Consider the following 22,791-nt stretch of genomic DNA (forward strand, 5'->3'; position numbering starts at 1 on the left):
CTCCACCAGCCAGCGGAGGGCAATATGCAGCTTAAGTCTATTCACTTTCAATTGAATCTGTTTCAAAACTGGATCAAATGTAAATCAGCTCATGCTATGGCTCTAATATAATATCAAAATAAAGATTTTTCAGTGTTAACTTCAGACATATATATGCTTTAAGGGTTTTCAGAGAGACAAAAAATAATGTCCAGTATTTACAAAGAAAAAAAAGCATTTATTCGGCAACACTCACTGCAGAGAGATAAAAGCATACTCACAGCAGTAGGAAGTAAAAGAAAAAGGGAGGACATGTTACAGAGAATGGTTTAGGCAGTGGAAGAAACATCTTGTTCACTGTAGCACTTGATTTAACAACGGTTAAGAAGTTGGCGCCCTCGTCAAAGCTTTACTCACACAGACACAGAAAGGAAGTAGGATTTTCTGGTAAATGCACATACACTCAGTTAATTAACATACATACTGTACATCCACAAACATAGTTAGATTTTTTGTAATTTTGTTGGCACAAACTGTTTAAAAATCTCCAGCTTGACCCCACTCAGCTCTGTTTCTTAGGTATTGGCAATGTAGTGTATGTTATTCAAAAGACCCAGGAATAAAGAGAGCTTCAGAATTTTGAAGAGTAATGAGACGTTATTGATTATAATGCCATCAATGACCAGAAGCATGATGGCCTCCTGGATTGTCAACATCTGTCTCATAGTACAGACTCCAAACTTCAACAGTCATGTAAAACAGGAAGTAATCTGCACTGTGAGAAGGGCCAGATTACATGAACAGCCACATTAAGAAAGACAGATACTCTCCTCCCAGTCACTGCTCATTTACCAAGAACAAAATACTAGTTACCACATCACAGCCTCAAAATAGGTAACAAAAGGTTAAAATATCTACATGAAACTCTTGTGAGCTCTGAGTAAGTGATAAATGACCTCACCCTTAATTTGGGGTATTTCTGTGATTTACAGTCACCTAAGATTTTATTTTGCAGCAATCCTGCTGAAAAACTGCAAAGCATTTTATGATTGATTTGTGGTAATCATGTAAGGCCTGAAAACAATGGAATATAATACCCTGTTTGGCACCAAGTCCTCTGATTGCACTGATAGACAGATTGTCTGATTCTCCTGCGGTCAGAAAATCACAGATCCTTGGATGAAGTTTAAAAAAAAAAAGCCTCAAGGGCTCAAAAATGAAAACATTTGAAACTTGCTCTGAAGTCATAAAGATCAGAGTCTGGACAGATGAATGAATGAGGCCAACATCTTGAATAGACAGGACATTAAGTGTCATCATAAATGATTATAAATATAACAGACAGCAGCATTAGAGTTCCTTCTAAATTGATGAACACAGATTCGAGAGGTCTATACTAACAGAGACTAAGAATTATGGCGGTTAAGATTAAGAGCAGGTAAAGAAATTAAGAGCACTGTTTACTTTACAAAGACTCAACAATTCTGGTGTAATACACACTGAACCAAAGTCAAAGGCAGTATAATCGCTGAGTTTAACAGTGGAGAATGTCTTGAGCAGCAGAGTTAGTGTCAATGGCAGTTTGGTCATTGGAGCCATCAAGCACTGCAGTCCGAGTCACAGTCTCAACAGTGGTTATCTTCCAATGAAACAGTAACTCAAATTTCATTCATCATTATTAAAAATGGCAAAACAGTGGTTGAGATTGTTCTAAACACTAAACTAGAACCTGCTATTAAAAAAGATAAAATTTCATTTGAATGACAATGGCAAGGGCGCTCTGCTTTGTTCCCCAACTTAGTTAGATTTTGGGTTGTTAAGGTCCATGAAGAGTTCAAAGTAAACAGCATCTTTCTTTGAAGCTCTTCTTGTTCTTCTTGTTCTTTCCTTTTCCGTTTTTGTCTTTGTTTTCTGACATTTTCTTGCCTCGTACTTCACGCATCAGGTCAAAGAACACCTGGAGAGAGAAAAACAAAAAAATTTATAAAAGCACTTCATAACAGTCGTAACATATAGTAATGATCAAATGAAAATCCTTCATTTGAAAACACATCAATTTTTAGTAATGTACGATAAGTTTGATGAGTGTGTCGACGCACCTTGTCGACGTTGGCTCTGGTTTTGGCTGATGTCTCTACATACTGGACGCCCCACTCCTCGGCCTTCCCTCGGGCCTCGTCCACAGATACCTGCCTTCGCTCCTCCAGGTCCGACTTGTTCCCTACCAGTAGGAGAGGGATCTTGTCCTCTTCCGCCTTTACCCGCAAGATCTGCTCCCTGTCGGCACAGCATAGATTGTGTAATTTTGGGTATTTTCACCAGTTTCCCTTCTGTAGATAAGTGAGTGTCTTTTGATTTTGAAAAAATCTAACAATTAACAGCTCATTAAAAGTTTTACAGATGTCCTGATAAAATGAATATTTTTAAAAACTGGTTATCAGTATAGGTGCAATTCATTCTTTGTTTATTGTAATCCACTTCCTAATTTACAACATTAAATGTCTCAAGTAATGATTCCCACAGCAAGTGTTATTGAGTGGGGCTGATTTGGGATAGATATAACGACAGTCACTTTACTTGTAGTTCAGCAACATTTTGCAGGTGTACATGATTCTACAGTGCTGTTGACCAAATTCTGCATTTGAGCTTGAGTATTTTGTTCATGCTAAGGATGAAAAGAGGCTGTCTTAATCCTAACCAAACCTTCCTGCCACAACAGATCCACACTGACACTCTAATCCCTCTGCGAATACTAAATAACATACTATAGAAAACCATTCAAGCAAAGCTGTGGTGCAGGTTATATTTTCAAAATGCAGAGCTCCTAAACAATCTTCTTAACTGGATTTGCATTAACATATGCACAACAAACTAAAATTAATTAATTATTTTTAAGAGCATGTTTGGGGCCCCTGTCTATAACAAATAAATTCTACAAGAATGGCAATCAGAACCATATCCATCATGGCCAAACATGTACTGCCTGATATATAATTAAAGGCCAATACCCATAGTAGTCTAAGCTCCCATGGGTGCACCATTTACATGTTCTCAGTCCCACACACAGACAGATGTAGGCAGGATACCGTACCTGAACTCTACAGTGGCAGTGAAGGACTCATGCTCAGTGATGGAGAAGACCAGCAGGAAACCCTCCCCACTGCGAAAATAGTTGTCCCTGATGGCAGCGTAGTCCTCCTGGCCGGCTGTGTCCAGAATGTCGATCTGGACCTCCTCCCCGTCCAGAACCACCTTCTTCCTGTAGCTGTCTGCCTTGGTGGGCTCGTAGTCCTCCACAAACTGGGGATGATAAGATACATTTCTTTGGAGATTTTGAAGTGTAAAAGTGTAAAGTGTAAGGTGTATTTACACGCATAAACCATCAGTAAGCCATGTGCAGTTATGTGTAGACAGCCACACTGGTTAAAATGGGGCCGTGTCTGAGCCATCTAATGGATGGAATCAGACAGATGACTGAGAAATGCAGCTGATATGCAGCTTGGTAGCAGAGCAAAACAGTGACCGTCTCTGCAACATCGGGGGTGAAACAAGCAGTGCACTAGAGAAAAGTGTCCTCTTTACAAGAATCCCTATGTTAACCTTTCAGTAATTTTCCAGCTCCTCTGTGATGTCCACTGCTGTTTCCTTACTTTCATGTAACAGAGAGCAACTCTTTACTTAACCATTTTGAATTGGGCACTTCTTCTTGCAAAAGCTTTCCATGGGTGAACAACTGAGAGGAGGATGTTCAATTTGAAGCTTTGAGAGGAAGTGCTGACATAGTCACATGTTTAGCAAATAAGTTATATCTAGATTAGGACATTGGATAAATAATAAGTGAACTGGTTAGACAAAGAGGTGCTTACTGTTGAAACTTATACTTCTCTATCTGCAATCATGTCACCTTGAAACCATAGGCGCTTTAAGTTGTTTATAGGGGTGTGTTGACTCACCTCATCATACATGAACTGCAGGGTCAGGGCTGACTTCCCCACGCCTCCACTCCCCACCATTATCACCTTGTGCAGTGCCAGAGAGCTCTGGTTTTTACTTTTACTGGTAGCCATCACTGGATTCTTTTTTGTGTCTCTTTCATACACTCATGCACACGCACACACACACACACACACACACACACACACACACACACACACACACACACACACACACACTCTGCACCAAGGCACTCTCTGACACAACCTGTGAATGACAAAAGTGGAAACATATCAGTATAAATAACCTCAATACAGGGAGAACACAAGTGTGTGGATAAGTGTGGGGACAGATGGCAGTTGCTACTTAAAGGCTTTCACTATGACAGTAACTTGCTGTGCCAAGGCGCTAGGCTTTGCTCCAACAAATCTTGAATCCTAACCCCCACCCTTCCCATTAAAGTGCCAAATTGCCTACTCATGAATCCTAGAACTTTATAAAGTTCGTCATCAAAAGGTCGTTGCAGCTGATCAGAAGTAATGAAGCTATCATTCTCCACTGCAAGATGGCATTTAGCAATGCATTAAAATAGGGCATCATGCGCTAACCTCATTAAAAAGAAGGGAGACGTCATTGGCCATCTATCTGCACTATATGGGCCCTGCCCCCAGAAGGTGAAAGCTCAGAGTCAATTGCTTTCGCCTGACTTCCATATCTTCTATCTCTGTCAGACAACAACTTCTAACAAACTGCGTACGTTGTAAATGCCTGGCTGTCATGTCTTAACTTGCACACCTTTTGGATGGACAAGAAATTATTGTATCAAGAGTGTCAGATGTGAACAGGACTCATCAAAAGACAAGTCAAAACAAGTTATCGATCTGCTGTTAGTAGCCATCTATTGTTAGGATATATTTCAACCAAGATTACAAGTGCTATTTTGTTTATTATATCTTTGACCATAGAGGGCAACTAACATATTAGATTAATTTGAATTAGGGATGCACAAAGTATTTGTCAGCTTATGGATTGGGTATGTCCGATATCAAAATGATGCCTAATATTATGCAGACATTTATTTTAGCCATAACAGTTTATTTCTATTTAATTGTGACAATTACTAGCCACATTTGAATATATAGAAGTTGAATCTTTGGCTTACTTCTTTGCTAATTTCTAAACACTTGCATGATGACTGAACATCCTTACATATTTACAAAATAATAGGTGATCTTATAGGAAAGCACACAAGGGTCCAACTGCTGTAGAAAAAAGATAGAAAGTATATTTTCTGCATTTAAGCTCTAATAAGTGGTGTTCATCTACATTAATTGCAGACCATCAGTTTCTGTATGATAGGTTTACTCCACTTGTGGGAGGTAGACCTGTGGTCTTATTGCAAAGAAATTAAGAATATTTATAGCTGTATCAGCTGAAATTACCATAAACAGTGATTGGATATTGGCAAAAATTTCAATACTGAGCAGCCCTAGTTTGACTGTAATGGTACACTCCATTAAAAACGGCCATTAATGGCCTTTTTAATGATTGTTTAATCCTTCAGCGACAGGGTCTGGCATTTTACCTTTTATTGTAATGGTAGATAGGTGTAAGTGAATGACAGAACATTTGACAAAAGTGAAATCCTGTACTTCCGAATCATAGGATGCATCTTAGCCCACTGAGACTGTCTCTGGGAGATCAACCAAACCTGTGTTCTTATAACGCAGCAGATGTCCAAGTCCATCACTTCCTGTGGACTAGCCTACTGACACGATTATACTGCCTTCCATCTGATTAACATTAATGACATTCGGCTTTCATCAGTAAACCCTTTGGGAAATCCTGAACTCTTGGCAATCCTGCTGGATAGGTCAACAGTAAGCAAACAGTAACCCAACACCCAGCCATTTACTCACCTCACTACCAACTATGAACAGTCAAATGCACAGTTGAGAATCTGACGAGACGTCAGATTATATAAATACAAACTGTCATCTTGAGCCGAGAAGCCGTAGAGCAAGAGTTGTGACTGTCACTGTCACTTTGACTTGGTATCCTGAAAGTCTATCTGTCAGATGACTCAATACTGTTCCTGTCACATCACAGGAACCAACCTCTCCTTTTCCTTCTTTCACCCTATAAGTTTATCTCCATCTGTAGGAAGAAAGATTACTTCCCTCCTCTTGGGATGTCACACTAATGGGAGCACTGAGCTGATTCATAGCTTTATTCATAATCTGCTCCTCCCTAACAGTAAACATATCACTTCAGCTCACACAGCGAGACAAGTGTGCACTGAGAGTTAACCAGAGAAGGCTGAGGAGAGAAAACATACCCACTGATGGCAGAAAAAAACACAACTCCGGTGATTTTATGTGTTTTTACATTAAGTTACATTATAAATATAGACACAATGCCACAGTCAAACAGAGGCCCATGGAACCAACTAAAAGGCCTGTAAGATTTCCATAGTTGTTTCACATAAGCATTGTGTGAAAGATATTAACAATTAATTAATTAATTAATCAAATTATCCTACGCTTCAGTATGCCAGCTATAGTGTGACAGCTGTGGATGCTGAGGATATGGCATCATAGTTCACTCTCCCTGACCAGGAAGTAGAATCTGACCTGTGCTCTTCCTGTCTTTGTTATCAGTAACCAGGCCAGTGAAATTGCCCGTAGGAAGGATATCCACACAAACATACACGCACAATTACACACCTTCTGAAAGAACCTATGCCAAACTCAGCACTTATGTATAGGGGCCGCTTTTTTGAATTATTCACTCGTAACCCACATCCCTGTGTGCATGTACACACACAGATCCAATTGCTCTAAATAAAGCAATTATATATATATATATATATATATATATATATATATATATAAACATTACTTAACATTTAGGCTGGTCCTTTTTTGGGGATGTAGGGTTATGGAGAAGGAGGTGTATAATCTAACAGACCACTCTGGTTGCTAAGCCCCTGAAATATAGATGACACCAGACAGTGCAGTGTGGGCAACAGGGATTCATTAAGTTTCCCTTTGGAGAATAGGCCAGTGTTCCCTGCTCATCTTAACACTTTGGCAGGGATGCTCCAAGGTTTGCTAGGACTCACGGAGATACTAATAAAAGATTACAGCAGACAGATCCAAAGAACCCATGTTGATGCTACCAGGCCTTGCAAATAAGCCATTTACCTAAAATAGAACATGACCACCAATCCATGCTCTTATCTTTGACTGATTAGGCACTGATCGAAATCAGCTGACGTCTGTTACAAATCACTCAACTGGCTGGTTCTGATGACATTAAAATGATGACTGGTTTTTGAGCGTATTCCTATTTTTATCTCCTCAGAAAAGTCCAGCTCTCTCTATTTAGGCATGATCTGTCATTGAAAGTGTTAGCATAGCAGTGAAATTCAACATTGTGTACTGAGATGCCTAGATTCCACTCTGAGTGAAGTAGAATAAGTGAATTTATGTGTGTGTGTGTGTCAATTCAAGATATCTGTAGCTGACAGCCATAGTTGCAGAAAACCCCCCTCTCCCTCTCTCTCTGTGCATTCCAGAGGTCACAGGGGTGAGGGGATTTCCTCTCCCCATTTTTCTCAGTGTCACTGTTTCTCTCATCATCAGTACTGGTCAACTGAGTCAACCAAAACAATATGAGGTGGCCTAGCGTGGGTGTGGTTGAACTGAAACATTACGGTGTTGCACTGATGCTCTGTAAACAAAAGTTTACAGGACATGATGTCATTTGAGGGGAGAAAATGATGGTGAAATTCCACTAAAAAATACTGTGATATTCATCGTACTTGCAAAACTTGTTATGCCTCTTCATTTCATCCCTCTTACACCACTAACTCATTATATCTAAACAGATCCTCCCTTGATAGTTGCCAGCAAAACACAACTCCCTCACTAATGTACCAGCTGCAAATCAAAAACTCTTGCTGTGTCTTGTCCAATTTCTACTGCTCCTAGACTGAAAATGTTCTTCATTTGTACTCCAGCAAATGTGAAGGGCGGACTGAGCCCTTTGCTTCAGCTACCTATCTAACTAGTCATAATTACAGCTCACTGTGGAGAAAACAATGCAACCTAGATGAGTCATGTCACTCATGAGGTATGAGTAAGAATGGGTCTTCTGTAACACACAACAACTGGGATTCAAGATCCTAAGATTTGTTTATCACAGAGCAACCAACAATGCAGAATTTAAGAGTAAATCACAGTGGAGGCATCGCAGCAATGTGTTTAGTCAAGATATAGCAGTCATCATTATGACTACCAAGTGGAGACCAGGAAATGATTTGGCCTACTTAAAAAGATGGTATACAGCAGCAAGGAAGAAATTTTCTAAAAGCACCCCACAATGCATACTAACAACCCTTGGCCAGGGGAGTGCACAGAGGAGCCTTTGACGAAACCAGGCAGCAGGGAACTAAATCCTCTCTGTGTTACAATCCTTCCTACTTGAGCAACACTAAATGCGTTGCTTTTTCAAATACATCTCTATTCTACCCCCTTCTTATTCATATGGAAATTATCATCATGGTGCAAATGTAGTGCAGTCTTCACTGATCCCGTTCAGCTGTCAACAACTATGACTCAGGCAAAACATCACGCCATGTTATGGTACTGTATATATAGAGCAAATACATTATTACAAGATGACATCATGATGCAAAAGCTCTTTTGGGTTTAGCCTATAACACACAACAGGTATCCTGTCTAATCTCCATGCAGCTGACCCCAATGACCTATCCAAACACTCACACTGTTCTTTCCCATTAGTTTAGCATTCCACTGGATTGATTCAGGGGGATCAGATTGATTCAGGAGTTCAGATCTCAGCATGCATTCACTAACAAATCTATTTGTTCCAGCTGAGTAACTCCCAACTGCTCACTACTCATCTCCAACTATATTTTTTTTCATTTGCCTAACAGGAGACACAATAGGTTCAGTTACATACCACCTACATCATGCTAGGGGCCTGCGGTGCTGTCATGGTTTACACTTTGGGGAGTTTTAAACCATGACAGCACCACAGAAAAATCTACCTAAAACCCCCCACAATCCCTCTCCCTCACAGCTCAGATGCATCCACAGGGCCTATGGTAAACCTCGCTCCGTTGTGCTTCCTGTACCATTTTGAAAAGCCTGGACAGTCAACCTCATTCTACCATGCAATACTTCCATGTTGGAACCACAGAGCATACTGTAGCTTGTAGCTTAAACAAAGACATGATTAATGAGATAGCAGGGGGAGTAAACTGTTCAGTGAAATCTTTCTGTCTTCGTCATCAACTTAAACATAAATGGGCACACAGCAATACATTTATGGACTGAGACACCCTTCCAACTGCATGTTGGTGAAATTATGGCCTTGTCTGGAAGAGTACAGGGCACATTCAGATTGCAGATGTGTGTCAATGGGTAGATCAGCAGTGGAGCAGAGTGGAGGAAAAAAAGGCTGAGTGAAGTGGTGTGAATGATGAGAGGGATCCCAAATCTCTTCACTCTGCACATATTCTCTACATACCCGAATCACGTACCATACATTGCATGGCATACATGGCTAACTGAAAAGCTGATTAACCTAAAACTTCATAGGTAATTGCTACAATTGTCCGACCCCTGCTATGTTTTAAAACACACACACATACACGTGTAGGACAAAAGATAAGTAGCCTGAAACTGACCAAACTAAGCACACTTGCTCTCATGGTATGTTTGGTATGGCATACATTAAGGAGGCCTACACACGAAACCTCTGCCATAACCTAACTAAGCTTAACAGTCCTCTGGCCACTGAATGCCAGCGGTGGGTTAGGGGGAATTGATGCATCAAAACAGTTGAATTATCATACATACTTTGTTCTGCAAAGTAATATTTGCATAAGTTGTTCCTCTTCCTTGTAGGAAACAGGATGTAGGCCATAATTGGTCCCTAATACATAGCAATCACATCTGCTGTGTGTATGCCAGTATGTCATACTGGCTGCCTTAAGGGGAGAAAAATCACGCTACCCTTCAAGTTAGTTGGGAATTCCCAGCAAAAAAGTATTTGCAGTTGTACATTTTGTCTAACTTTCATAGACCAAAGACAATTAGGACTTCATTCTTCCTATTATATGACTTGTTATAACTTGTTATAAACTATAACTAAAGAAATTAATTCTGACATGTACCTGTCCAACAAGGTATGTATTAAAGCATATATTTTGTCAGATGACTATAGGGATCTGCAAATATCTGCTGAATGAACTGAAGCATTTGCTACATACAGTAAAGGCCCCAGTTAATGACAGCTCCCTGCATATTCTGCAATGGCCACATGGGCATGGGTTTTTTAACTCCTCAAGTGGTGGTTCATATAGTAATTAATGAACATTCACAGAAAATATATAAACCTCCTTCCCACCCTGCTGACAGAAACAAAACCATCTGCATCATATTTTAAAAAACGTGGAGGATACTGGTGGAGCCTTATAAGACTGCCAAACAATTCCTGAATTGCTGACAACATGCTGATTGTGCTGGAATCAGCATTGTGCTCATGAGTTGTTTACCAGGGGCATGACTGCATGACATTCCAGACGTGTTAACTGTGATATTCAACAACACTTGCTGACTGGCTGACTTAAACTTAACCCGCAAGTTTAACCCTTCAACAAATTTCACCTTTGGACACACAAGATGAGATTTTGGGCTTGGAATTGTGGGATACCTCCCACACAACTGCTATTTTCACTGCTAATTTTGTGTACACTGTCATGAACTTCGGGACTGAGCATGGTTTGTACGTTTTGCAGAGCAAACTTACAGTGAGCAACACTGTGGCTATTGAGGGTGTAGTCTGAGATTCAATGTTGACCTTGAACTCCACCACAAAGACATACGTATGATTAATTCAAACCCGTTTGATCCAAATCAGGAGTTCTTCGAGACAGCCCCAGGCGGATCAGTTGTTTAAATATTGAATCTTTACAAACCTCAGCCAATAAGAGAATAATCATGAAGTAAACCAGACACATATAAGACACCTTTACCATATCTTTTTAATATACTGCAGCTTCACTACACATTTGATTTTCATTGACAAGCAATGCACTTAGATACACTCTCTGATGGATACATAGAAGATTACAGGTGCAGTAATTTGAATAAGTAATTGTTAGTTAACAGGAATGCTCCTCTGAGTGTTGGGAGAACCCAGATTGGTGGTGATTCTCCTCTGGAAAATTTCCAGCCTTAGCCTAGATGGCTGGTATGGATATGTTGACAGCTGATTTAATGATGATGAGTATTTTTTTGACTTTCAACCCTCTATTTTGGACAATCATCACATCCCCCCCTTTCTGTGAAGCAAGTGATTGACTTGTGCCACATTTGTCAAAGCTCAGTACTGTGAAATCTGTCAACAACAAACTGGCTTTGGTTGTGGATAATATTGCCTAAGGGGTGTAACATATAGCCCTCAGAAAAAAGCCAACAAGCACTTACTGAGTGATCAATTATTCTTTCACTGCATGTATCGAATAAATAACTGGACGAATCTGGAGTGGAGCGCATCCCTAAAGTCTCTGAACCACACAATCCTGAATCTATTCAGTAAAGAAGACTATGGAGAAAAGATCACAAAACAGTATTTTTTAGGTTGTTTAAACTAGGCCTTACTCACCCTTGAGAAACAAATCTGGATGATGAATTATATTTGTCACTTTCCCCTGACACCAAAAAAAAAGACTTAGTATTATTAATGAGATGGAATAAGTGTGTGTTGCTTTGCCAACACTATCCTCAATCCCCTCAACCTGTATGGCTGACAAAAAAGGCTGATAAGAGTTGAAAACGTTACAACCATCTGCAAAATGGAGCATCAGTAAACACAACAGTCACTGCTCAACAACAAATACATGTTGATTATCCAGCACCCAAAAACTGCATACACGTAAAACATTCTGTGCTTGGACTAAGTCGCCTCTGCCTAAAAAAAAAAAAAAGAAAGTACTATTTTGACCTTTTTGTATTTTGGCACAAGTGACCACGTTTCTTAGCTGCCTTTAGAGGAGTAAATAGACCTAGTCCTAACTGGGTTTCAATAGGCCCCCTAGAAAATAAAAGCTTAACTCTGATTTCATTTAGTAAACTGGACATAGAGGAAATAATACGTGTAATACCTGCATTAGACCCCACCGAATTAACCAATACAAGCCAAAATGGTGTGGTGGAAAAATACAGTGTTACAGTTTTTGCTGACAGTTAGGATTACACCAACGTTAGCTGAAGAAACTATGAGCCAGCTTGGGTGTGTCATCTCCTCCGGGGGAAAACTTTTCAGCACTAACAAGTCGGAGTAACTCTCGACGAGAATACAAAGTACAACAGTTAAACTTATCAACTAGCTAATCAAGCGTAATAGTATCTTAACTAAGCCCCCTGAAACGCCTACATTACACGTGTCAAAACGTAAATTAGCTGAACTCTCTAAGTTTATAATTGCGTTATAAGCTCACGCTAGTGTCCAACGGCAGCTGACCATCTACACAAGAGCTCATTAGCTAAACATGGACTTCGGTAATACGACTACCGTTTAGCTAAACAACGTAAGTTACCGCAGCACCACAACGTTAGTTAAATTAATACAAAAACATTAAAACATATTTGTTTATATCGTTCATTTAAAAAGGAGGAAAACTGACGGAGTACCCACAAATAAATGCAAATTTTGTCCACATCAGCAACGCTAAACAACAGAGACTTGGCAGTTAATCTAAACATAACTTCCCAGCGATTAATAACATGACGTCTAATGTTAGCGTAGTGTTATACCCTTTTAACATGTGCATAAACGACATGTGAACTAAGACACGAAAGCATACATTTAAACTAGCTAGTTACTTAAACCCAAGTTTATTTACACCCATCTCATGTTAATCGGTCACCCTTCTGGGTCCATTGGTCGCTCATCCTTCCTTAAAACAGGTGTGGTAACGTTAACGTTACTTTGTTAGTATCTAACGGCCGTGTTAAGAAACACCCACTTATTCTACTCCATTAAGACATTTCTGAAGCCTTACCAAAGCAGGATTTGTATTTCTGCCCTCGGTCGATGTTATCTTGACGACTGCATTAATGGTGCATTTCGAGGCATTGGTTCTCCAAAAGCAAACCGCTCCTGCAACAAAAGCCCCACCTTCCGGATGTAACAACTACACATGACCGGATGGAACGTCACCATCGCTACTCCGTTATCCTTTATTTTGATTTTCACTGAAGCATAATACAAAATACGAGGCTTGTCAGCATTGACTCGTACAATGCAACAACAGACTCCTGCTAAAAGAAAAATAAATAAATAAATAAATAGCAAAGGTCCAGGAATTCACACAGTCACACCTGTGTGGCGCCTTAAAGGACCATATCAGGTTGTTTTAGCTCTTAACTACTTTTAACTACAAATTAAGTATCCTTAATAATTTTGCTGCCAATTTTTTGGAAGTTTTTTTACTTACAGTTCCAGGCAGCCATTACCCAATGTAACTTTGAGAGAAATTAAGGCTGAGTTGCTGTTTATTGTGATGGATTACAAAGATGATGCAGGGCTACAACAAGATTAATTTTATTATCTTTTAATCTACTGTTCATGTTCTTGATTTATTAATTGTTTGGTCTTGAAAATGTCAGCAAATTGTGAAAAAAAAAAAAAAATGTTCATTACAAGTTCCCAGTGCTCATGGTGACATCTTCAAAAATTTTGTTTTGTCCCACCAAAAGTCCTAAACCCAAAGATATTCAGTTTACTGTCATAGAAATCAGAAAAGCAGAAAATATTCACATTCCAGAAGCTGGAACCAGTACATTTTTGCCATTTCTGTTTAAAAAATGACAATTAGATACATTTCCATCAATCGACTGACTTAATAATCAACACATTGTTGCAGCTCTTAACTTCTAAACTGAAGCATGTTTCATAAGCGTGCTAATAGATTTTAATATTACATAAAAATGAATGGAAGTCAATGGATGCCTAGAATGGTACAATATGCAACCAAATGTCCAAAACTCAGTAGCACAGTTTGCAAAATAGTTAGCGATATATAGTTGTGATGTTAAGTGCAGGTAATTTGCAGCAGCTAAATGTAAAAATCACTGGTGTGGTGTGGCTTTCTAACAACACAAATGATAGCTAAACAAATCAAACGTTCATCTTTGGTTAAACATTAACACTAGTAACCTGTAAGTATTCTCTGGGTCCTATTTCAAAAATGCCAATATAATTGTGTGTACTACAAATAGTCTAAATCCTCCAAAATGCTAACATCTGGCGCCAGCTGCCTTTTGCAACTGATAGCCAGTAAGCATGTTAGAAATGCTTGACTATCAGTTTCTCAGAAATAACAAGAACATATGACAGAAGAAAACACTATGTCCTCCAACAACAAATTTGTTTCTGCCTTCGACACTGACATTATTTTGACAAAACACTATATTCAACTTATTTCAATACTTCAATTTATTTTGCCTTAAAATCATTCCTGTAGAGATGAAGTTATGTTTTAAGTTAAGAAAACTAAGAAGCCAAAGACACTTTTAGGACAATAAGAAAGATGAAGTTCTATTAAAATGTATATTTAAAATGGAGCTCAGTCAAGCTCATGTAGTCTACAATGTGTAACAGTACAGGCAGTGCTGTTTTTTATTGCAGTGCAGTAATAGTGACCTCCTTAACCCTGGTGGTGAGAATGAGTGAGTATATAAAGTAAATGGATGGATGGTAATGGTAGAGCTGGGGGCTTTTTTAGGGCATATTAACAGAGTTAAGTAAAAATTTGTCACTATGCTCTCCCAACAGATTTTGTTAGCACAAGCATGTAGACAGTGGCCTCAAACATGAAAAATATAAAGATGTGCACTCCCACTGCGCTTTGCTTTACTTTATTTTCTTTCCATCTTCATTGCAGCAGGGGAATACAGCACATACATACAGTATGTTTCAGGTCTCAGCCCTGTAGTATATTGCACTGATGAAGAGCACTTTATGCTCAGTTTTTTATTCTCTCTAGAGGTTTTCCCTCACATATATTCTTGGACACAGACATTAAAATAACATAAACCACACTCTTGATGAAACATGTTATGAAAGAATTCAGGTTATATTCACTCCCAGTGTGAATACAAAAAACTCCTTACATCTATACGTGGAGGAGCACAACTTATGTCTATGTCAAACTTCACTTCAGGAGGAAATTTTAACTATTTACAACAGGATTAGCAAGCTAAAAATCTGCTATATGTAGACAAGATATTACATTACCTGTTTCTAGACATAATTACAATACAGTAATGACTAAATTAAATGCACTGGGATTGAAAGTCCCTATTGGCGAGGGCGAGACAATAATAAAAATATTGTATTAGCTGTTTCTATTCAGTGTCCCCGTCTGGCCTTAATGAGGATTTCAACCTTGCATGTTTTCTCTACTTGTGTTTCCATTTTATTCATGGCCTTGGTACAATTTTATGCTTGAGATTATTGAGCTATTGAAGACCAGGCTGAGTAATGAATGGAACTACAAGAGCTTGAAGTACTTGGTTGGCCTCTTTTTTGTCTATGTGGAGGTAATGGTGGGATTGATTTAAAAACACCTCTGAGTATAAATGTTAAGAATCTTTTAGCACCATGCCATACAAAAGCTGAGACCTGAAACGCTTATGTGCTCTATTCCCCTGCTGATTAAAGTGGGAGGAAAATAAATTGAACAGCATATCGGGAGTGCAGACCTTTATATTCTTTCTCCTGTTTTAGGTCATATTATGCCCATAGGCAATAACTGATGCATTTGCAGAATCCCTGGAGAATCACCCATTCCAACTAAAATGCAGCACTGAACCCAACCATGTGGAACCATCTATTTACAATAACATGATTTTAAATACCTCTGGCTGACAGAAATAGACAGGCAGGGTGCCCCACTCTATGGCCTCCCTACTCTAAGCTGAGGCAGCAGACGGTGCTGAAGACTTGCTGCCCCAGCCAGATAATGATGCGTACTGCTGAAAGAAGTCAGGTATTGCAGAAATTGGCCTACCAGTTCTGTAACTGGGTAGTGTTTTAGTTGTACAGCTGATTATTTTTAGTCAATAAGTTTGCCGCAATTACTGACAGCTAAATTTCAACATTTTACATCTTATTACTGCTTACTGGCAACAAATTGTAGTCTCTCCCTAAGCATCCTATCAATTTACAAGGACAGACATCAGTAAATGTAAACACATCTTAATTCACTGCAACAGCCCACAGTTTGTTCAGAGATACAACTCTGTATAGGGATGACATCATGTACATTTGGTATAGAATGCACCACAATTGCTGTCAATTCGGGCTATATTGAGTTTATGCACTTTATTTTCTATTTCTTAATTAAAAGTAACAAGGTCAAAATCATTCTTTTTGCGTTACATGACAAAAAAAAAAATGGTCTGACTTCCTACTGCATGTGCATGAACTCAGACATTCAAGGCTTTTTCTCTGCTCCTTCCCCTCGCTGCAGAGGAGTACAAAAGTTGACCTTGACTAAGTGGTTTAGATGAAAGCCAGAAAGCACAGAATCAGGAATCTGCAGACTTATTTGCACAAATAAAAGCTGGCGGGTTGATGCGCGACCATAACTCAACTCAATCAGGCTCAGTGAGGGTGAAGAAAAGTGTACCGTTTATATTTGTGCAGATGGGAGGACTGTGTCTTCTTTGGCAGAGGATGATAAAATGGTGGGCAGCAAAAACACAGGCTGCAACAAAACTAATCCTTTAGCTTCTAATTTGCTGTACAGCCCCCTATCCTGAGCAATCATGGTCGCTATGGACTGCCAGACACCTGAATGGTTTCGATGTGGTGGCACTTGCACCTGCACAGCTCTTATACTAAACTTCAAAAGGCCTAGAGCTGAGGCCCTGCCTACTAATGCATACGACTGGCAGTGTGTTCTCTGTTCACATCAGCACTCACAGCCTCTGAAGGCACACATTTAATTCTAGAGAAGATTGACACCTCTGCTTTCTCACACTGCCTCTGCATTACAACCGACAAGGTTGAGGGACTCATTCCATATTCTCTGAGAACATTCAACCGTCTGGAACTAATCATTGAGTGCATTCATTTATCAACTCCACCAGGTGGAGCCAGAAATACCATCAGAGCCTTAACAAGCTGCTTAGTTTCTTCAAGCGCCACCACGTCATCTCAAAAGCTCCTTTTAGGCATGGGACCTGTAACACCGATGGCTTCTGCTACTTAAAATAGGCTCATTTGCAGTATGTCATGGTCCATTAAACTGATTTTATTTCACTGTGCATAAGAAATGGTATGTTATTATACAGCAGTGTTGTCTTCACTGTGTGTGCTGTAGCCAGCAGAGGAGTGAAGGTCTGAAAGGGGCTAAAGCCTCATTTGGTGTTTAGTGCCATACAACTATGGCTTCAGTGTGCAGGAACAATCCAAGTTCATCAAATTTCATCATTAAGCAATCACTAACTTAAAAAACATTAAAAATCATCACCTTTAAAAGTTACTTTATGCTTTAAAAGTAACTTCACACCAGCTGGCCTCTAGGGTTTGTAGTTCTTAAGTTAATGCATCCTGACATCCCTGTTGTGATGCCTTATGTAACAAACTCTAAACTGTAAACCTGAAGAGGTCAGTAAAACAAGGCTTAGGCTTAGCTTAGGCTCAGTGTCAGATAGTATAGCAGTATACTGTGCAATCAGCTGCTGCTCTTTACTACCTGTAAAACATTCATACGATGCCCAATCACCAGTTTTCATTACACATTAAATTCCATCCAGCTTTGTGTCATATAATGAGCTCAGCTGCATACAGTAATTTGTTTCCTTGGGTGTGTCTAATTCCAGAGTGTCACAAACCTACAGAAGCAAATATATCATCTATGTCATCATGGATGTTACAGTCGGTGGTCTGAGATGTCGCCTGGTATGTAGTCCTGTTTCTTCGGTCATTCACTGACAGTCCAGACACTGATAACTCAGTCCTCTTCCTTTGTCTCTTTAGATGTTTTTTTTTTACACCAGTTCTTATTGCCGAGGACTTGAACTGACTCCTGAGTGACTGAAAACGAGTTCTCCGGCGATCATGTCTCCTCGTTGCAGCAGAAGAACGACAGGTTCCTGGCACCGACCCTTGAGGAGATGAAGCCCAGCAAGCTTCCTGTCTGAAGGTCCGCAACTTCCTCTGGAAGCTGGGGATGAGGACAAATTATATAAATATGCGCTATTAGTATTAGTAGAAACTGTGTCACAGAACACTAAAGCATGTAGTTTTACCTCAACAACTCTACACAGTGGCCACTTTATTAGGTACACCTGTACAGTCTACTGCAATCCAAAACAACTATAATCAGTTTTTTACACTGTCAGAGGTGTTTATTAAATTACTATGTTTCAGCACTGAGGTCATTGCTTGTGGTGTTTCTAATATTCTGCCCCCCTCATGTTAGTAAACTGGGAGGACAAAAAATTAGAATCACCTCTCAATATAATGTAGTCAACACTGCCTTTAACTATGACCTCAGTCATGAACATATAATTGAATTTATACATTGTCACCAAAAACTCAACATTATTAACTTCAATGAAAAGGTAGAATTTATGGCAGAGCTGTTGTATTGAATTGCATTAGATTACACAGCTGTACCTAATAAAGTGGCCACAGAGTGTACAGTATATGCTGCAGCGTTGATCTTACTTGTAACCTGCTGCCTCTAGGCATTTCATCCTTTGGCACTTTAAATGCAGGAAGGTTAAGAGCCGTTTTTCCTTTTCCATCTTCTGGGCTTTGCACCATAGGATCATTTCTTCTAGATGGGTTGCCATGTCAGTGAAAGTAGTAGCCTCTCTCACTTGTTTCCTGAACTTGTGTTTCTTGTCAGCCTTGTGCGTTTCCTGTGGGAAGGATTTGCCCTTGGGTACCAAAATGATGTAATCATTATATAGGACGATTAGGTGGCAACACTTAGCAGTTAAATATTCTGTAAATAATAAAAGAATGAATAAATATTTCATCTAGTTTGCTCACATACCTCTGTAAAGTTCCTGAAAACCTCGAGGAAAGGCTTCATGTCAGTGTCAAGAACTATACCTGCAAAAAAAGACAAATTATAATAACAGTAGTGGAAGTAGTCCCGTGGGGTCGCTTTACAGTTACAGTTCTATTCCAAACCGTAAGATTAAAGAATATTTCACACAAGTAGGAAATTTGTTACTTTATCTACTCATATTCCTGTCAATTAAAACGTGTGTGTTATGTCAATAAGTTATGTAAAATAAGCACAGACATATGCAAGCATTTTGCATGTTACACTACTTTTTCTTTGTGTACTGTATTGACCAAAGAGCACTGGAAGTGACAAAACAGGCAGAGGTTGAGTTGGTGTCCCCAGAAAAAAAAACCTATTGGATTATACTATATTCATCTACATTATGTTAACAAAAATTGAGTGAATTAATCAGACAAAAAGGCACATGTCCTTTAGGGCAGTGTCATATTACTGCCCTGCATTAAATGCTTCGTACAGAATACAGAACAATGAAAAAACTCCACACCTCTTTCAACAGCAACACCCAGGTCTTCTTTAACCTTCCTCGCCTGCCCCTGGTTCTTGACTTTAACAGAAGATTTCTTCCTCCTCTGTTCCTGCTGCTCCTTCTCTGTGTGGTCTTTGGCATGGGGATCATGTGCTGGCTGTTTGGTCAGTAAAAATGCATCAGAGGGACCCAGGAACTGAGCCATATCTGCTGGCAGGGAGAAGTCTGTGAGGAAGGGCATGGGCTGGGCATTTGCTACTTCTCTGAGGAGCTCCAGGAGCTGCTGATATAGAGTCGACAGACTGACCAGGATACCACGGAAAATCACCCTGATGGAGCACAAAGGCAGGTAGATTTAGACTGTGGAAGTTGTTCATAAATCACACTATTTCAAATACGGATTTTTATAAATCTTACTGCAATTTGGAGCCGTCAACATGCGGCCTAAGTTTTAATTCTGCCTTTTTAGATGCGACAATGAGGAAGAGCACTCACCAGAGACGACTGAGCATGCTGGTTATCACCACATTCAAGATAACAAACTCCTCCCATTTCATCTGCTGCTTTGAGAGTCTGAAGCAAAAATCTCTTAAGGGCAAACCCAGAAGGTGACATCAAGAATTCCAAGTCTGTCAAGCTTAATTCACACAAAGACATCCACAGCTGCAGCAAAACAACATCAGATCTTCAGAGAACAGTGCCACCTCTGGAAAGGATACGTGAAAGCTCTGCTGCAGCGATTCAATGTGCAGCTCATCAGCTGGGCAGCTCCCAGCACTTTGAGACAGAGCCACTCCAGCATGGGTTCACTGGGAACATCACACTCACCAGCCTTGATGCTCAGTTCTCTAAACACACACACACACACACACACACACATCTCATTACAGTGAGCAAAGAGATAATTAGAGCTTCCCACATTCAACTAAATGCATCACTGCTGTAATGTGTGCATTTAAAGAATTTGAAGCTACTAACTACCATGGTTTAACTGATAAGCCATAGAGCCAACAGAGTAAGGAGTAAATAGTGATGACTATCTGATGGCTTTAGCTCAATAATCTCCATTACCTCTTCTCAGTGTCTACGACCTCTTGCCAGTGGTCTTATGCAACAGATTTCCCTATAAGATTCTTATGGGCACTGTCAGATATGTAAATTAGTCTGTTTTTCTCCTCTTTACATACGAAACTTGAACACACTTATAAATATTATATTTCATTTCTGCCAATAGCTCCTCCTGAATGTTACACACCGGATTTAAAAAATAAATAAATAAAAGCACATTATTTTTTATTTAGGCTCTGGTACCTTTTTAAAAACTCTTTAAATTTGCATTTGTTTTGTTTGTCCCCAATTGAGTAATAATTTATTTTTTATTATATATTTATATATAGTTATTTTTTAGCTTCTGAATCTTACTGCACCACACAAAACCCACAAATTAGAAATGTCCTGACCCGATATGGAAGAGGGGTGCCTGAGCTCATCAAGAAATTACTGATCAGCATCGGCTATGTGAAGCACGATCAAGCTTCAGGGCTTTGTTTGTATTTTACCTTATTCCATTTCATTTATGCCAGCTTTCACATACAGTGTGTGTCATAAACGGCAAAGCCTGTGTTTGATGCTGGCCTGTATGTTCCTAAACAAATTGGCAAACCCAGCACATCACACTGAACCAATAACCCTTCTCTACCTACCTTTGAATTCTATTGGGACACAGATCTGTCAGCTCCTGAAGAGCAACATCAAGCTTCATGCTCTTCAGCCTGTGTATGCATTGTTCAACCTGTGAGAGATAAGCCAAAATATGTAACATGGCGCATACACATCAGTTAGTGAGTTAGTTATTTAGCTTTGTTAGTTCTACTGCTCTGACTTTTCTGTTCAACACACAGTAAATCCTAAATGACATCACTCAATAACCATACATGATGTACCCACAGTCCTCACCTGCTTCAAGCCTTTGAACGTCTTGATGCCTCTGGAGCTGTTATTTAGGATGTACAGCAGCTCGTAGAGAACTCGTATCTCCGTTTGAAGAATCTCACTCCGAATTAGCTTAAGCACCTTCTCGTTTTCCACCAACAGGGCTTTGACGTTTGCATCTGCATAACAGCAACAACACTTAAACATCACAATTTATCCAACAATAATGATACACCATCAGCACTGCTGAGGGTGGATCCGTGCCCTCCCACGTGGGTTGCAAGTGGCACATCTACAGTGTCTTTAGCGCAAAGTTTTACCCTAGACACACGTAACAAAGTCGAAATATTTAGATTTTTAGCATCCGACCAATGTATCGTACCTGTAGTTGACCCGAAATGTATACGGACACTAGAAACGGCACCGGGAAAGGGAATATTTACTCTATTCCACGGTTCTCCAGCCATGCTTTCCTGCCCAAAAAAAAACAAAAAATGCGGAAGTCAGACAGCCAATTGCGTTCGAGTAAATATAAACGTCAGAGTTCGCGTTAAAGGCACAGCGAACCTTATCTCACAATAGTGATTTAAACGGACTTGGGGATTAACCCTCACCCCGTGGTCAACCCTGGATTCCTCCCAAACTAGCTCAAGTTCACGCTGAGTTCGGTTGCCATGGTAACTAATGCACCAGCAGGCAGACATTTAGTAATTCCTGCATGATCTCAGCTTGTACAAAATACTGCAGTCACATGAAAGTGACAAGTACAACAGAGCACAGAGTGACAGGTTACGCAAATGCTGGAAAGCCTTTACTTAGCATGGCATCTATTATAATGGACATATGAGAAATGTGCAGTACTGTACAATCACTGTCCCAGTCTGGTAAGAAAACATGGCCTCTGTAGCAGGTAAGATAGTTTGTAGTCTGCGTCTGTGTTCTCAACTGAATATATTGAGGCATGTTTGGGAATAAGATTTTTAGACTGAATGATATATAAATAAAATGTACACTGTGATTCTTCATTATAATAGTTATTTTTTCTTAAAAATAAAGGAAAAAGTCTTCATAATACATGACTTTCCAATTCCAGGCTGTTTACTGTGTTACAAAGTCAACCGTTTATTGAAGCTTATATTAAATATATTCACACTAATTTCCTAATTCAATATTCAGTCCTTAGCTTAGTTTTTTAACCATTTACCATACAGCTCAAAGGTCTTCATCTCACTGCTGCTGAATCATGTCCATCATGCCTTATCATTTATGTCAGATTTTGTGCACAGGTGAAGCACAGGTTTCTGGCTGAGGTGACCAGCAAAAAAGG

The 22,791-nt window shown here is 39.6% G+C and overlaps 2 protein-coding genes across 2 annotated transcripts; both read right to left on the reverse strand.

The window, feature by feature from the left end:
• Positions 1–196: 196 nt before the first annotated feature.
• On the reverse strand, positions 197–13,168 carry ralba (v-ral simian leukemia viral oncogene homolog Ba (ras related)). The gene is made up of 5 exons (XM_044217248.1): positions 13,013–13,168; positions 3,933–4,179; positions 3,071–3,279; positions 2,079–2,256; positions 197–1,936 (listed from the first exon to the last, which is right to left on the reverse strand). Exons 2-5 carry the CDS (start codon positions 4,044–4,046, stop codon positions 1,814–1,816), a joined length of 624 nt encoding a protein of 207 aa, XP_044073183.1. The 5' UTR covers positions 4,047–4,179; positions 13,013–13,168; the 3' UTR covers positions 197–1,813.
• A 4,083-nt stretch (positions 13,169–17,251) lies between these two features.
• On the reverse strand, positions 17,252–21,999 carry nepro (nucleolus and neural progenitor protein). Its single transcript, XM_044217151.1, has 9 exons — positions 21,847–21,999; positions 21,489–21,643; positions 21,236–21,324; positions 20,252–20,380; positions 20,028–20,105; positions 19,551–19,861; positions 19,028–19,086; positions 18,694–18,908; positions 17,252–18,187 (listed from the first exon to the last, which is right to left on the reverse strand). The coding sequence occupies exons 1-9, from the start codon at positions 21,929–21,931 to the stop codon at positions 17,848–17,850; spliced, it is 1,461 nt and encodes a 486-aa protein (XP_044073086.1). The 5' UTR covers positions 21,932–21,999; the 3' UTR covers positions 17,252–17,847.
• Between the last annotated feature and the right edge of the window lie 792 nt (positions 22,000–22,791).

This window comes from Siniperca chuatsi, linkage group LG12, assembly GCF_020085105.1.
Source record: "Siniperca chuatsi isolate FFG_IHB_CAS linkage group LG12, ASM2008510v1, whole genome shotgun sequence".
Lineage (NCBI taxonomy): Eukaryota > Metazoa > Chordata > Actinopteri > Centrarchiformes > Sinipercidae > Siniperca > Siniperca chuatsi.